At 41.1% G+C, this 14,721-nt stretch overlaps 1 protein-coding gene across 4 annotated transcripts in view; it reads right to left on the reverse strand.

The window, feature by feature from the left end:
- Positions 1-9,589, reverse strand: part of TGDS (TDP-glucose 4,6-dehydratase) — a 31,202-nt gene extending 21,613 nt beyond the window's left edge. For 3 of the 4 annotated variants that reach the window (XR_008475199.2, XM_017969953.4, XM_054242166.2), the window contains exons 1-5: positions 9,476-9,589; positions 7,000-7,066; positions 5,669-5,737; positions 4,290-4,380; positions 1,169-1,311 (exon numbers count right to left, since the gene is read on the reverse strand). Coding sequence is in view for 3 of the 4 variants with exons in the window: in XM_017969953.4 (XP_017825442.1) it covers positions 1,169-1,311; positions 4,290-4,380; positions 5,669-5,737; positions 7,000-7,066; positions 9,476-9,561 (456 nt within the window). In the remaining variant the exon portion in view is untranslated. Of the gene's footprint in view, positions 1-1,168; positions 1,312-4,289; positions 4,381-5,668; positions 5,738-6,999; positions 7,067-7,697; positions 9,354-9,475 lie in introns of those variants that run through there. The other variant, XM_078366607.1, reaches the window with a different exon arrangement.
- Between the last annotated feature and the right edge of the window lie 5,132 nt (positions 9,590-14,721).

Below are 14,721 nucleotides of genomic sequence, written 5' to 3' on the forward strand. Positions count from 1 at the left end.
CTGTCTCTATGTGATGATGCTGTGCCTCAGTGGCCACGTTCCATGTCTACTCTCATGTCCTGCTTCTGCACCTGGTTCCTTCTTTCTTAGAAAAGATAATCAGTAATAGTAATATAAATTTTAATGTTTTAGTTCTTTCTTGATAAGTATGGAAAAAATGCTGATGCATTATGCTCCTTACCTCACTTTGGGTGCCAGAAATTCCTGAGCCCGTACCTGAATGACACGTGATATACTTGACCCTATCACTGCCATGCCCTATCTACCTTTCCCCCAGTCTCCGACCACCAAGGCCACGCCCTACCTACCCTGCCCCCAGATTTGCAACTCAATAAATGTGAGAGTGTCCCAGCCTTTGGGGCCACTGCTGGTCTCCACGATTTGGGTAGCAGTGGACCCCTGGGCCCAAACTCTCTTTTCTCTATCTCTGTGTCTTATGCCTTTTATTTCTACAATTTCTCATCTCCGCACCAGCTGGGAGGGGCTCACAGAAACTTGTAGGGCTGGACCTTACAATTCTCTTGCAAAATTACAAATAAATCTGTAACTAAAGAGATTTCTGGGGCATGAAAAAATTAACAAATATATCTCTATCAGGACTAGGCTGTTGTTCCTATTTGGGGTGGTATCACTTGATCTGAACAGAGGAAACATGGAATAACATTCTGTGACGATTAACACTAAGTGTCAACTTGACTGGACTGAAAGATGCAAAGTATTGCTCCTGGGTGTTGCCAAGGGAGATTAACATTTGAGTCAGTGGGCTAGGAAAGGCAGACCCACCCTCAATCTAAGTGGGCACCATCTAATCAGCTGCCAGTATGGCTAGAATATAAAGCAGGCAGAAAAACATGAATAGACTAGATTGGCCTAGCCTCCCAACCTACATCTTTCTCTCATGCTAGATGCTTCCTGCCCTCGAACATCGGACTCCAATTCTTCAATTTTGGGACTCAGACTGGCTCTCCTTGCTCCTCAGCTTGCAGATGGCCCATTGTGGGACCTTATGATCATGTGATAGAATATATATATATATTCTATCAGTTCTGTCCCTCTAGAACTCTGAAGAGTGTCACAGTGTACCTAATTTGAGGATGAAAAAAGCCCATTGTAGGTTTAATAGAACTGTATCATGGTAGATGGTAAGTAGTTAGAAAACTAAGCTCACCTTATCAAGACTGCCACCATATACTTCATCTGTGCTGACATAAATAAATTTCTCCACTCTGGCTTCATGAGCAGCACTTACCAAAACGTGAGTGCCATAAACATTAACATAGGTAAACTCAAAGGCACGTACGAATGAAAGATCTAAAAAACAAAGAGTGAAAAGCTAAAACAAGTCTACCCAAGAGATAAAACAAATGCCAAATGCTGAACTCAGGTTTAAGGAGAGTACCTTTCACTGCTCTTCATACCACAGCTGCAACAGCTGTAGTAATAACACACACAGGCAGTGATATTTATGATTTCTTAAAACCTAAATTACACAATACATGTAAATTCTTAGAACCCAGAAAACTATCAGTGTTAAATTTGCAGAAAACTGTTTTTTATTCTATAAGGAAGAAACTTTAAAAAATGATACATCTAAATTTAAAATGTTCTTAAATTTTTAAAAATTATGAATTACAGGACTAGGCTTTTCAGATCAATCTGTTACTGCCGAAAGCAGTAAATGCTGAATGAGTTATTTAAAATAAATTCACCTTAAAAGAACAGACCCTCCATAACCAGGAAATGGAATAAACTTTAATTATACTCACAATTCAGAAGCAATAATCAAAGAGGCTTATAAATTTGACCATATAAAAATTTGTACAGTCTAAAGAATTATTATAAAGCTACAGTGATTAAGATGGAATGGTAACAGTATAAGCACAAAGACCAATGTAATCAAACAGAGCTGAGAAATAGAAGCATACATATATAAACATTTGACCATGACAAAAGTGACAATGAGGGAGAGTCAAGTCTTTCCAATAAATGATTTTGAGTCAAACTGATATCAATATGGGAAGACATCTAAATGTCAAAGGAAAAACAGTAACTTTTAAGAAAAGAATTGTAAGATAACATGTCCCTCACCTTGGAGGTAGGAAACGAGTTCTTGATCAAGACAGAAAGAGCACTAACCCTAAAGAAAAGTAAAGATAAACTGAACCACATGGAAACTAAGAACTTTCACTAATAATAAGACACCATTACGGATGGGAAAAGGCAAAGCAGACTGAAAAAAAGGTAGTTGCAAAAGGCTTGAATCCAAAATATACATAGGAATTATAAAAATCTGTAAGGAAAAAACTGACAACCTTATAGGAAATGGTCACGAAACTTAAACAGAAACTTTCCAAAGAGGACATACTAATAAGAAAGAGAAGAAAAGTCTAGTAAACAAATGAAAAAGGTTTTTAATCTCATCAGAGAAAAACAAAACCGCAAAATCGACACAGCGAGTGTTGGCAAGCATCTCATAAATTGCTGGCAGAAGCACAACTGCTTTTATCATTGACCAAGTAGAAAGACTTGCTTTAAAAGACATGAAATCACTGTATTTGTCAATATAGTGGGGAATCAGACAGATAGGGACAAAAAATGAAAAGAGACAGAGATATCAAATAAACTTGATATGACACAGAGTAGAAACGAATGAACTTTTCAGTAAGTGGGAGAGGAACAATTGGTATTCATACATACAAAAAATGAAATTGGTGTTACATAAGAATTAATTTCAGATGGATTACAAATTTAAATGTAGAAGATAAAATTATAAAGCTTTGAAAATATAGAAAAATATATCTTCATGACCTTGGGGGAGAGGAGTATGTAAGAACTGAAAAAAGCATTAAGCATAAAGGAAAAAACGTACATTCACTACACTAACATTGAAAACGTCTGTTCATCAAAACGTACTATCAAAAAGTGAGAAGACCAGCCATACAGAGTAGAAGACATCTGTAACATACATAATGATAAAGAGCTAGTGTCCCGAATATATCAAAACTCTAAGTGCCATTTTTTCTCATTGAAACTTCTCTTTCAATGAGGAAAAAGGTAAACAATTCCATTTTAAAACGGACAAAAAATTTCAACAGCATTTCACAAAGAAGAAATTCAAATTACAAAAAAAATATATAAAAGATACTTAATCTTATTAGTAATCAGAGAAAATACAAATTAGAAACATGAGACACCACTACACGGCACTGAGATTTGGCAAAATGGAAAGACTGAGAAACTTAAGCTCTGGTGAGATCTGGAGCAACAGGAAGTCACACACTTCTGGAGGAGTGGAAGTTGGTATAATTACTTTGGATCATAGTTTGACATTATGTCAATGTGACGTATACAGATCTTATGATCTCAGTTACACATCCAAGTGTAATGTATACTTACGTCTCATGATACATGTTCATGGTAGCAGTGTTCAAAACTGCTCCAAAGTGTAAAGAACCCAAATGCCCATCAAGAATAAAGTATATTAACTACGGTATATATATGTATGTATATATTTTTAGACGGGAATATTATGACACTGAAAACAAACAAACCATATCTGTATTCAACTCCATGGATGAATCTACATACACATAGAAAAACAAAACAAAAAAACCTTTACATATCATTTTATATATATATATATAAAAATATATATATATATATTTTTTTAACTTAAAAACAGCCTAAGCTAAGCTATATTGTTTAGGGATAAATGTATAGACAGCAAAAGTGTAGAGAAAAGCAAATAAAATTATAACTTTAAATCTAACAGGCAGCAGTAGTACTTACTACTGAAGAGGATTCAGCAATATTCTATCTTTTGTTCAGATGATGGATACCTGGGTGCTCACATTATCATTATTTAATTGTACTTCAAAATGCTTTCAAATATATTTCATAATAAAAGTCAAATTATTATAAATATCTAAAATTCACAAAATGGTATAAATAATGTTCATCTGCATACCCACCACAAAACTTAAGAAAAACAACGTAAAAATACAGTTGAAGGTCCATCTCTCCATTGCTCCCCTTCATTATCCTGAATTGGTTAAACTCAAGTTTTCAGACAGCATTCAAGGTTGTATTTCACTAATACACCCTCACAAGGCTAATAAAAGTATCTAAAAAGTGGTGAGTTTATTGATAACATAGTGACTATGGGCTTGTTTTTCTACTGTACCTACTTATTTAACTCCATTATTGGACTTTGGATTTAGGTTAGTTAACCACAGCAGGTGGAGGTGGGGGATCTGCCAATCATAACTGTAACATAAAGCAATGCTTACCTACATGTGTCTGTGCAGCAAAATGAAGTACTATATCTATTTTCTCTGTTTCAAAAAGCAGTTTCACAAAGTGAGAATCACATATGTCACCCTATGTGAAAAAGCAAACATAAAAGGGCTAGGTTTCATTGGGCACTCTCATTCATAACCATTTTTACTATAACATCCCCCTACTTCCCACTAGAGAAGTTTAATTTAGAATGTCTTGAAAATTCCACTAAGTGCTCAAACAAGTATAGCAATGATGTTATCTCTCCAGCATCTTAGGATATTAGATACTTAATTCAAACTATTTTTCCAAATATTTTAATGAGCACCAACAACTACTAACTGCCATACTAGTGTTGTCCACAATATTTTTGCCAACCCAAGGCCACTATACTAATAAAAAAACTTTTTTTTAGCATTTTTAAAAAAACCTTTGTGATAACCATTATTAAAATATATCATAGGTTGGGCTTACTGGCTCAAGCCTATAATCCTAGCACTTTGGGAAGCCGAGGAGGGCGGATTACTTGAGGTACAGAGCTCGAGACCAGCCTGACTAAAATGGTGAAACTCCGTCTCTATATAAAAATTAGCCAGATGTGGTAGTGGGTGACTGTAATCCCACCTACTCAGAAGGCTAAGGCAGGAGAATTGCTTGAACCCGGGAGGTGGAGGTCGCAGAGAGCCGAGATTGTGCCACTGCGATCTAGCCTGGGCGACCGAGCGAGACTCTGACTCCAAAAAATAGTGTAACAACTGAAATGATATTTTGAAAACACATTTTATCACAGTTAAGTAAAATTATGATACTTCTGATGTTTATATGTACATTTAATCTTCTAAAAATATGTATTCTCAACAATTCTTCAGCACCTAAAGAAAATACCATCATACAGAATAGAATTATGAAACGGTTGTTAGTATATTAAGTTTGTACTTAAAAAGACAGTTTATAGAATAACTTTTAAAATTCATATATCATAAGATAGTTTCATTTGACAATAACATTTCCCTTTGCAAATTAATGAACAAGTCATGTGGTTTATACTTTGAACTTGTCTAAAAGTGGTAAGAGTCAAACTTCCAGAGTCAATCAACCTTCATAGGGAAAGACTAGGGAGGAACTAAAACACAAACCATATAAATCAACTTTGCTGCTAGTAGATCTGCCAAGGTACCAAAGATCACATGTAGCTTTTTATGTGTTGTCAATCAAAAATGGTATCCTCTAGAGCACATGGTACTTTTGGAAATTAACTACCTCATCTTTTAAAAGGTCTTTAATTAGTGTGCCTTTCAAGCCCATATTACACAAGTTTGCAAAGTAAAAAGATATTATAACCCCTGCATGACTAAAGAGGCCCAGTACAATTTTAAGAAAATGTTCATACCTGTATAAATTTGTAGTTCTGTTTGTTAGAAATGGTTTCAAGATTCTTCAAGCTTGCACAGTAATCCAGCTTGAAAGAAGACAGCACAGCAGGGGCAACACAAAAAGTGTTATTAGCTTTTCCGATAAAATGCCAATTTATTTTAAAGACTATAGATGTTAATGGTTATAACACAAGAATGTATGTCCTCTTAAAGTGTCTTTGCTCCCTATTTTTACACATTTTAAGTTTCTGACATCTTAAAAGCAAAAAACAACTAATTCTGTTACCTTTTCAAAGTACCAAAAAACAAAACAAAACAAAAACCTTTTCACAATCTCTACTTTAAAAAATGTTCCTGGCCTGGTATGGTGGCTTAATCCCAGCATTACAAGAGGCCGAGGTGTGTGGATCATGAGGTCAAGAGATACAGACCATCCTGGCCAACATGGTAAAACCCCATCTCTACTAAAAATATAAAAATTAGCTGGGTGTGGTGACACATGCCTGTAGTCCCAGCTTCTCAGGAGGCCGAGGCAGGAGAATCTCTTGAACCCAGCAGGCACAGATTGCAGTGAGCCAAGATCGTGCCTCACTCCAGCCTGGCGACAGAGCAAGACTCCATCTCAAAAAAGTTCCTGCCAAATTTGCCTGTAGCCACTGGTGGCTCGAAAAGTTTTCTATTTCTTATAGAAAAGGAATTAGTGATTGAAGGTAATTAGACCTGTGTTATACATATTATAATTCATGATACCTATTCCTCAAAGTGTTGGTATACTGGTGATACAGAAAAAAATTCCTGTCCATTACAGCAAGTCAGGCAAAACTTCATTAAGAGTTAAGGGTTATTCTTACAATGGATGTCCCAATTACTCTGATTTGATTATTACACATCATATACATGTATCAAAACATCACCGTGTACTCCAAAATACATACAACTAAGATATGTCAATTAAAAAAATTTTTTTAAATCCAATTAAGGCCTATAATCACCAAATTGCCTTATAATTTTTTTTTATAGTTTTTTTGAATGAAAATCCAAAAAGTCCGTTTGCAAAGTTGCAACTGAAAAAAAACAAAACAAAACAAAAATTTTATTTTGTGGACCATCAAAAGAAATGAACGTTTCAAAAGATTTTACATAAGATTAAACACAGCATGAGCACATTATTATACAGAGCCTCTAAATTGCTAAAATGACTAAATACAAAATTAAAATATAAGCATGACAGAATTCTACTACTTTTAAAAAAACATAAATTGACATGTAATTTCAGTGCATGAAGCTCATTTGATTTTCCTTTTTAAGCTTTGGAAAGAAGCATGAAGCTCATTTTAATAAAACTTACCTTGTCTAGATTTATGATCATGTAATTTGGATAATCTTCCACTAAAGAGACAACCATATGTGATGCGCTATTTAAAAAAAGCATATATTGTTAGCGAAAAACTTCAACTTCCCTAAACTCTTGAATATTTTCCTAAGCTGCTGAATATCAGGAAAATACTCAAAGATAACTTTAATTTTTTCTGAGATAACAGAAAACGATACAACTACACTAAATATACACACATGCATACTTTTTACCAAACTTCTCAGCAGTATAAACAAAAGTTTTACATTCCATTTAGACTATGCAGAAGAGAGAATGTACTGGTTCTGGGTATAGGGAAAAAAGTCAGTTTAACCAAATGATGCACTATCCATACATGTACAAGTGTGGAGTAAAAGGGATGATAAACGGGAGCTAGTCAGCACAGCCTCTGCCCTTCCAGGAACTGCAGATATAAGCATGTAAAAATTAAATTACTATGAGCATAGTCAGTTGTCCATATTTATAGTAACCTCCGCAACTGCAGTTTCTTAGTATAAAGATTTTGGTAATGTAAACCAGAATCCTCAAAAGGGTTCTAGACTGAAGCCAGGATTCCCAGGCTAATAACAGCCGAAACCATCCTGAGTTGAATATCCACAGTGGGTCCCTGGCTTCAGAGGACCCCGAAGGGGAATCAGGCATATCTCAGTGAAATGATCTATCAGACTTACCAGCTATACTTGAAAGTTGGGCTCCCAGGAAAGGGCAGCCCTTGACAAAATTATGAACTTGGAGTTTGTATTCGGCATTCCTTTCACAGCACTAAGTCGCACCTTTCCTGGACCCACATTCTCACACGAGTATCACCCTTTCATGCCCATAGTTCTTTTTTTTTGAAACCGAGTCTCACTGTGTAATCAAGGCTGGAATGCAATGGCGCGACTTCGGATCTCGGTTAACTGCAAACTCCGCCTCCCAGGTTCAAGTGATTCTTCTGCCTCAGCTCCCGGAGTAGCTGGGACTACAAGTGCGCGCCACCACGCCCAGCTAATTTTTGCATTTTTAGTAGAGACGGGTTTTACCATATCGGCCAGGCCGGTCTCAAACTCTTGATCTTGAACTCCTGACCTCGTGATCTGCCTGCCTCAGCCTCACAAAGCGCTGGGATTACAGGTGTCGGCCAACACACCCGGCCCCTCTTTCTCATTAAGTGCAACTTGCAGTCTGATGCCCTCCAACAAGTGACTTGTTCTATTAGAAAGGGTGATTTCATGTACCAATGGCAATAAACAAGATTCCTCACATTCCCTCTTCTTCCACTAAACACTGAGTTCCTTGAGGGACGGGTGGGAGAGTTTCTTACATTCATCCATTCAACAATTACTAAAGACTTATATAGAATGGGCCAGCATTCTTCCAAGTGCTGAGTGAACAGTAGTCTCTGTCCTTACCGAGTCTGCATTTTAGAGTGGGGACACAAGCAATAAACAAGCAAACACAAATCAGCAATATAATTTCAGGTAGAGGTAAGTGTGCCAGTTGGGAGAGGGGCTATTTTAGATATGGTGGTCAGGTAAGAACTCTCTGAGGAGGTGATATCTGAATAAAAACCAGAATTGAGTGGTGCAAATAGCCTAAGCAAAGGGGAAGCAAGTGCAAAGGCCTCAAGACAGGAGGAGGAACTAGCCTGGTGTGTTCCAAGAACTGTAAGAGGGGAAGCGTGGCAGGTACAGAAAAGCAGATGAGGTTGCAAAAGTAGGGCTTGGGCACTTGAATTTTCTACATATGGTAGAGTTTGGACTTTAAGTGTGGCAGGAACGACTGAAGTAAAATCCTGCTCACTAACACGATCTGATTGACTTAAGAAACACTGACTTGTACGTGAGCAACGGTCTTTAAAGGAACATGAGTGGACGCAGTTACGGCCAACCAGGAGGCTACAGCAGCAGTCTAGGCGAAAGATGACGGTAAACATGGGCTAGGGAGGTCCTTAGGAAAGTGGTGAGAAGTGGTCGCCGTGAGGATATACTTTGGAAGCAGAGAGGACATGCTGAGCGACTGAGGAAGAAAAATATTGTCAACAGTGGATTTGTAAAGGTTTGCTATTACATGGATGTCCTACTGTAATCCTCAAATCGTTTTTGGGGTGCCTGTACGTACAGGGCCTGTGCACCGTTGGGTGGGGGTGCTTTAGGCTGGGGGTGGGAAGCAGTCGGTGAGCCGCTTAGGGTAACTTGCAGGCATTCAAGGAGTGACGTGGTGAGCACCTGGGGCCACACTCTTGCTTTGAAGAGGGGTTTTAAAGAAGTTACAGTTTCCAAAGGAACCACGTCTTCGCAGGCCCCGGAGAGAAAAGCTACGATGATCCAGGTAGTGCATTAGGACCCCTCCCAGGTCAGAATAAGAACGCCTCCAAGCTGGACCCAAATTGCCCAGGGCAAGCAGAGCCACGGGAAAAGGTAGGGGTTTCTGGGGGGGCCACTGCTTAGCTAGCGGCGCTACTACCTACATGAAACCAGCACCGCCGGTCACCAGGACCCGCTTCGCAAAGCCGCCGGGAGGACCCCACGGTTCCGCCCAACCGGCCGCCGACATCTCCCAGCTCGGCAAAGCCTAGTTCCGTAAAGCTTATTGTCTGAAAAGCGCCGAGAAGTTCCGCCACGACATTTTGCGACACAGCTCGCTCGCCCGACACGTTAACAGAGCTGCCAGCGGCAGCTTCCGGAGACGGCGCGGCGGCCGATTTATCCCCGCCCATGAGCGGGCTGAGCGGGCCAGCGCTCACCATCGCGTAGGCGCAGCTCCTTTCCGCCCTCGCCTGGTCGACCAGGTGCGATTGGGGTCGCCGGGACCATGGGGGTATGGAACGTTTTTCCCGGAGGTGTCACCACTGTGGGTCAGCATTATGAATGAGTACCTTCTTTCATTCTTGTCAATACAGCCATCTCTAGAGGTTACGTATCAGTTGAGCTGAGAACGGGGAGTTGTTGCAGATGGAGATGGAAGGTTGCAATTGCAAAATGATTTTTTTTTTTTTGAGACGGAGTTTCGCTCTTGTTACCCAGGCTGGAGTGCAATGGCGCGATCTCAGCTCACCGCAACCTCCGCCTCCTGGGTTCAGGCAATTCTCCTGCCTCAGCCTCCCGAGTAGCTGGGATTACAGGCACGCGCCACCGTGCCCAGCTAATCTTTTGTATTTTTAGTAGAGACGGGGTTTCACCATGTTGACCAGGATGGTCTTGATCTCCTGACCTTGTGATCCACCCGCCTCGGCCTCCCAAAGTGCTGGGACCACAGGCGTGAGCCACCGAGCCCGGCCCGCAAAATGATTTTGTTTTTAGGGAGACAGGGACAGAGTATCGCTCTGTTCCCAGGCTGGAGTGCAATGGCGCAATCACGGCTCACTGCAGGATCGACCAACGGGGCTCAAGCAATCCTCCCACCTCAACCTCCTGAGTAGCTAGGAATACAGCCCTGTGCCACCACGCCCGCCTAATTTTTGGTAGAGTCGTGTTTCGCCATGTTGCCCAGGCTGGTCTCGAAGTCCAAGGGCTCTAGCCAACCTCCCTCCTCAGCCTCCCAAGGTGCTGGTATTACAGGCGTGAGTCACAGTGCCTGACCTGCAACATGATCTTTTGCTGTTGTTAATATTATTACAGGCCTGGCGTGACGACTCAGCCCTGTAATCACAGCAATTTGGGAGGCTGAGACCGGCGAGGTCAGGAGTTTGAGACTACCCTGGCCAACATGGTGAAACCTCATCTCTACTAAAAATACAAAAATTAGCTGGGCATGGTGGCACGTGCCTGTAATCCCAACTACTCAGGAGGCTGAGGCGAGAGACTCTCTTGAATCTTGAAGGCAGAGGTTGCACTCCAGCCTGGGCAACAAGAGGGAAACTCTGTCTCAAAAAAATGTATTTATGTATTATTACAGACAGCGCGCAGGCTGCTTTCAGTCATGATAAAGATATTCCCCAAATCCTACCCTGGTATCTTATCCTTTTCTCCACTTCATGTATTCTCCTGTTTGCTAACTCCGCCCCAATCTCCTGTCCTCCTTGCTCTTCATTGAATGCACCAGGCATGCTACTTCCCAGAGACCTGGATGGCCTTTCCCCAAATGTCTGCCTAGGTTTTTTGTTCTTTTTTTTTCAGACATAGTCTCGCTTGGTAGCCAGGCACCAGGCTGGAGTGCAGTGGCGGGATCTCAGCTCACTGCAACCTCCACCTCCCGGGTTCAAGCAATTCTCCTGCCTCAGCCTCCCGAGTAGCTGGGACTACAGGCACACGCTGCCACGCCCAGCTAATTTTTGTATTTTTTTAGTAGAGACGGGGTTTCACCGTGTTGGCCACGATGGTCTCGATCTCTTGACCTCATGATCCACCTGGCTTGGCCTCCCAAAGTGCTGGGATTACAGGCGTGAGCCGCCGCACCCGGCGTCTGCCTCGTTTTGAGCTTGAATGTCATCCTGTTGACCACCACAATTAAAATAGGGAGCTCTACCCAACCCTGCTGAATCATCTTTCCCTTCTCTATTTTTTTTCCTAGTACTCGACACTTACACTGATGTAACTGCCCTCTGTTTAGTGTTCCATGGGGTCAGTGGTTTTGTTTTGTTTTCTGCTGTAATCCCAAGTCCTTAGAGACTTGGCACAGAGTAAATGACCATTAAATTTGTCTAATAGGTGAATAAATAACTTTTTTTCCCCAATATAATGTTTGGCAAAGCCGAAAATGAATGGAAACATCCAGTACAGGTGTATATGTGAGAGTATCATGTCACAACCTTTTTACAGGGCAAAGTGGTAATATATATGAAAATTTCAAATGTACTTATTCTATGACCCCCCCTAAATTCCATCATGTATTATATAGATAATTGTTCATAGCTGTATTGCTTGCAATAATGAAACACTGGAAATCATCTACATGTGTTTTATAGCCTTTAAAAAGAATATACCAACATGGAATTAAAACCAAAATTGTAAGGTCTTTTAGGCTGACTCACAGTGCCGTGGACTACATGGTAACCTCTGTGACCTGCGTGTATACCTCCAGATGAGTTCCTGGAAATAGAAAGTCCAACGTAACTGAAAAACCACAAAAAGGGAAGAATTGGCCCTGCAGCTGTTGGGAACCAGCCCAAGCCTGTGCCTGGGTGCCCCATGTCCCGGTGGTGCTGAGGGAGTGAGAAAAGGAAATAAAGACAAAGACACGAGAAATTCACATGGGTCCAGGGGTCCAATGCAGGCTCTCGAAGGGTGTGTGGGCACTTAGCTCTGGGCTCCACATGCTTTTTTTAGGTGTATACACTTGTTAATCGAGGGGTGAGAGAGCAGGGAGGGATGATCAGGGGAGCACTTGAAACGAAGGTGGGCAAGATAGCTGAGTGGGGAGAGGTGTGGTCTGCAGTATTCAGTAGCAGACATGATTCTTATGCAAACCTAGAACACTGAGTTTCTACCTCCAGTTGCTACCAAGGTGCATTTGCATGAGAAGCTTAGTGGATATGGTGCCACCAGGTTTGACCACATCCAATGCATCTCTGGGCTTTTATCCCCAAAGCATTGCAGACACAGAGCAATCTAGATTATTCCATATTCTGAGAACCTAGGCAGAGCCTGTGGCATTCTGGTAATCTCTGCCCTGCAAGGCTTTTCCCCCTTGCAAGCTCCCATCTGCAAAGACCTTCCCGGATCTTATGAGCAGAGGTTGCCTGCCTTCTCAGAGATATTGCATGAGCCCTCTTTACGAGACCCTCATGCAGACTCTTATGTTGAGGAGGCATTCGTGGGACCAAAGCAATATTTCCTGCTCTGCAACCACTGCTCAGTATTCCACGGGTTTACAACGCTCTCAGATGGTCTTTACCTTAGGCCTCCTATTGCCACTTGATTTCTATTTTACTGCACCAATATTTGATATATTTAACTGATATTATTTAACTAGAAGTAACAAAGGTATGCCCTGGCCATTTTGACCCACAAGGGCAACTAATTAACTTGAGACATTCTTCTATTCCTTATTCCAACCCCAATTGATAAGGCAATTGGACTTTGTAACCAACTTTGGTCAACCTTGTGATTCCGGATTTTAAGACCCCCCTCCCAGCTTGCAAAAACTGCCCTAAACTGTAACTTCTGTAACTTTCTACTGCCTACCCCAAACCTATAAAACCAACTCCTGTCCCACCTCCTGCTGCTGACTCTCTTTTTGGACTCAGCCAGCCCACACCTGAGTGAATAAACAGCCATGTTGCTTACACAAAGCCTGTTGGGGGAAGTCCCTTCATTCAGAGCATGGTTTTAACAAAAATATCTTGCAGTCGGTATGTACAGTTTTTTTTTCTGACCAGATTCCCCTCAACCATCCTTTATGATCTCCCCAAGTTGACCCAGGCAGGCCACAGAATGGAATCCGGCTGACTCTAGGCCAACTGAAGCCTCTTCCTGGGATTTAGAATTTGACTAAGGTGCTAGTATAGTCTGGTTTCTCTACATGAACTCTGAGGTCCTACAAAGCTGGAACTTTTTGGTGGTCACGTTCTTTCAAAGTAATGGAGGAGCCCAAAAGCCTGTCCTCACAGTGAGAAAAACAAAGTTGATTGAGAAGAAAGAAAAGACAGGAGAGGCCTACCAGCATTCAAGGCCTGTGTTATAATTTTTTTCAGAAGCAATTTTATTCCTGTCCTTGGTTTACAAATGCCACATATATTTGTAAAGGGTTATTTGAAAGGATTCACCCTAAACTCTTAAAAGAAGTTATCTTTGGGGATGGGATATAGGCAGGGAAAGGAGGATATGGGGACTTCAATTTTTGCTTTATACACTTTTTTTTGGTTTTGTTTTTTGAGATGGAGTCTCTCTTTGTGACCCAGACTGGAGTGCAGTGGCACAATCTTGGATCACTGCAGCCTCCACCTCCCGGATTCAAGCTATTCTTCCACCTCAGCCTCCAAGTAGCTGGGATTACAAGCGTGTGCTACCACATTCGGCTAGTTTTTGTATTTTTAGTAGAGATGGGGTTTTGTTTGCCATGTTGGCCAGGCTGGTCTTGAACTCCTGACCTTAGGTGATCTGCCTGCCTTGGCTTCTCAAAGTGCTGAGATTACAAGTGTGAGCCACCAAGCCCAGGCCACTTTATATACTTTTGACTGTAAGTTTTTTCTGAGTCACATAAATAACTTTCATAATAAAGAACCATTGCAGTTTTTTATCCAATTAATACTTCCAGCATATTCCTGGTCAGTCAGAAATACTGAAGATACTGGGTATATGGGAGGAGTGGTCCCTCAAGATTTTTTTTTTCTGAATAATGAGGTCTGTTGTGAGAACTTGCTTATGTTATTGAAGTCTGTTGTTGAATGAAAATAATTTGCATACATGTATTCCTGAAATAATTTTGAGCTCCTACTTTTGTGACTGGTGGAGGGTCTTGACTGCAAGTTGCTCAGGTTCTTGGCGTTTTGAACAAAGAATTGGACAAAACACACAGAAAAGCAAGCAAAAAATGAAGCAGTGAAAGAACAAAAGCAGGGATTTATTGAAAATGAAAGTCCATGGCAGGGGTAGTGGCTCGCACCCGTAATCCCAGCACTTTGGGAGGCTGAGGTGGGCAGATCTACTGAGGTCAGGAGTTCAAGATGAGCCTGACCAACACTGTGAAACCCTATCTCTACTAAAAATATAAAAATTAGCTGGGTGTGGTGGTGCACACCTATAACCCCAGCTACTCAGGAGGCTGATGCAGGAG

Source organism: Callithrix jacchus, chromosome 1, assembly GCF_049354715.1.
Source record: "Callithrix jacchus isolate 240 chromosome 1, calJac240_pri, whole genome shotgun sequence".
Classification (NCBI taxonomy): Eukaryota; Metazoa; Chordata; class Mammalia; order Primates; family Cebidae; genus Callithrix; species Callithrix jacchus.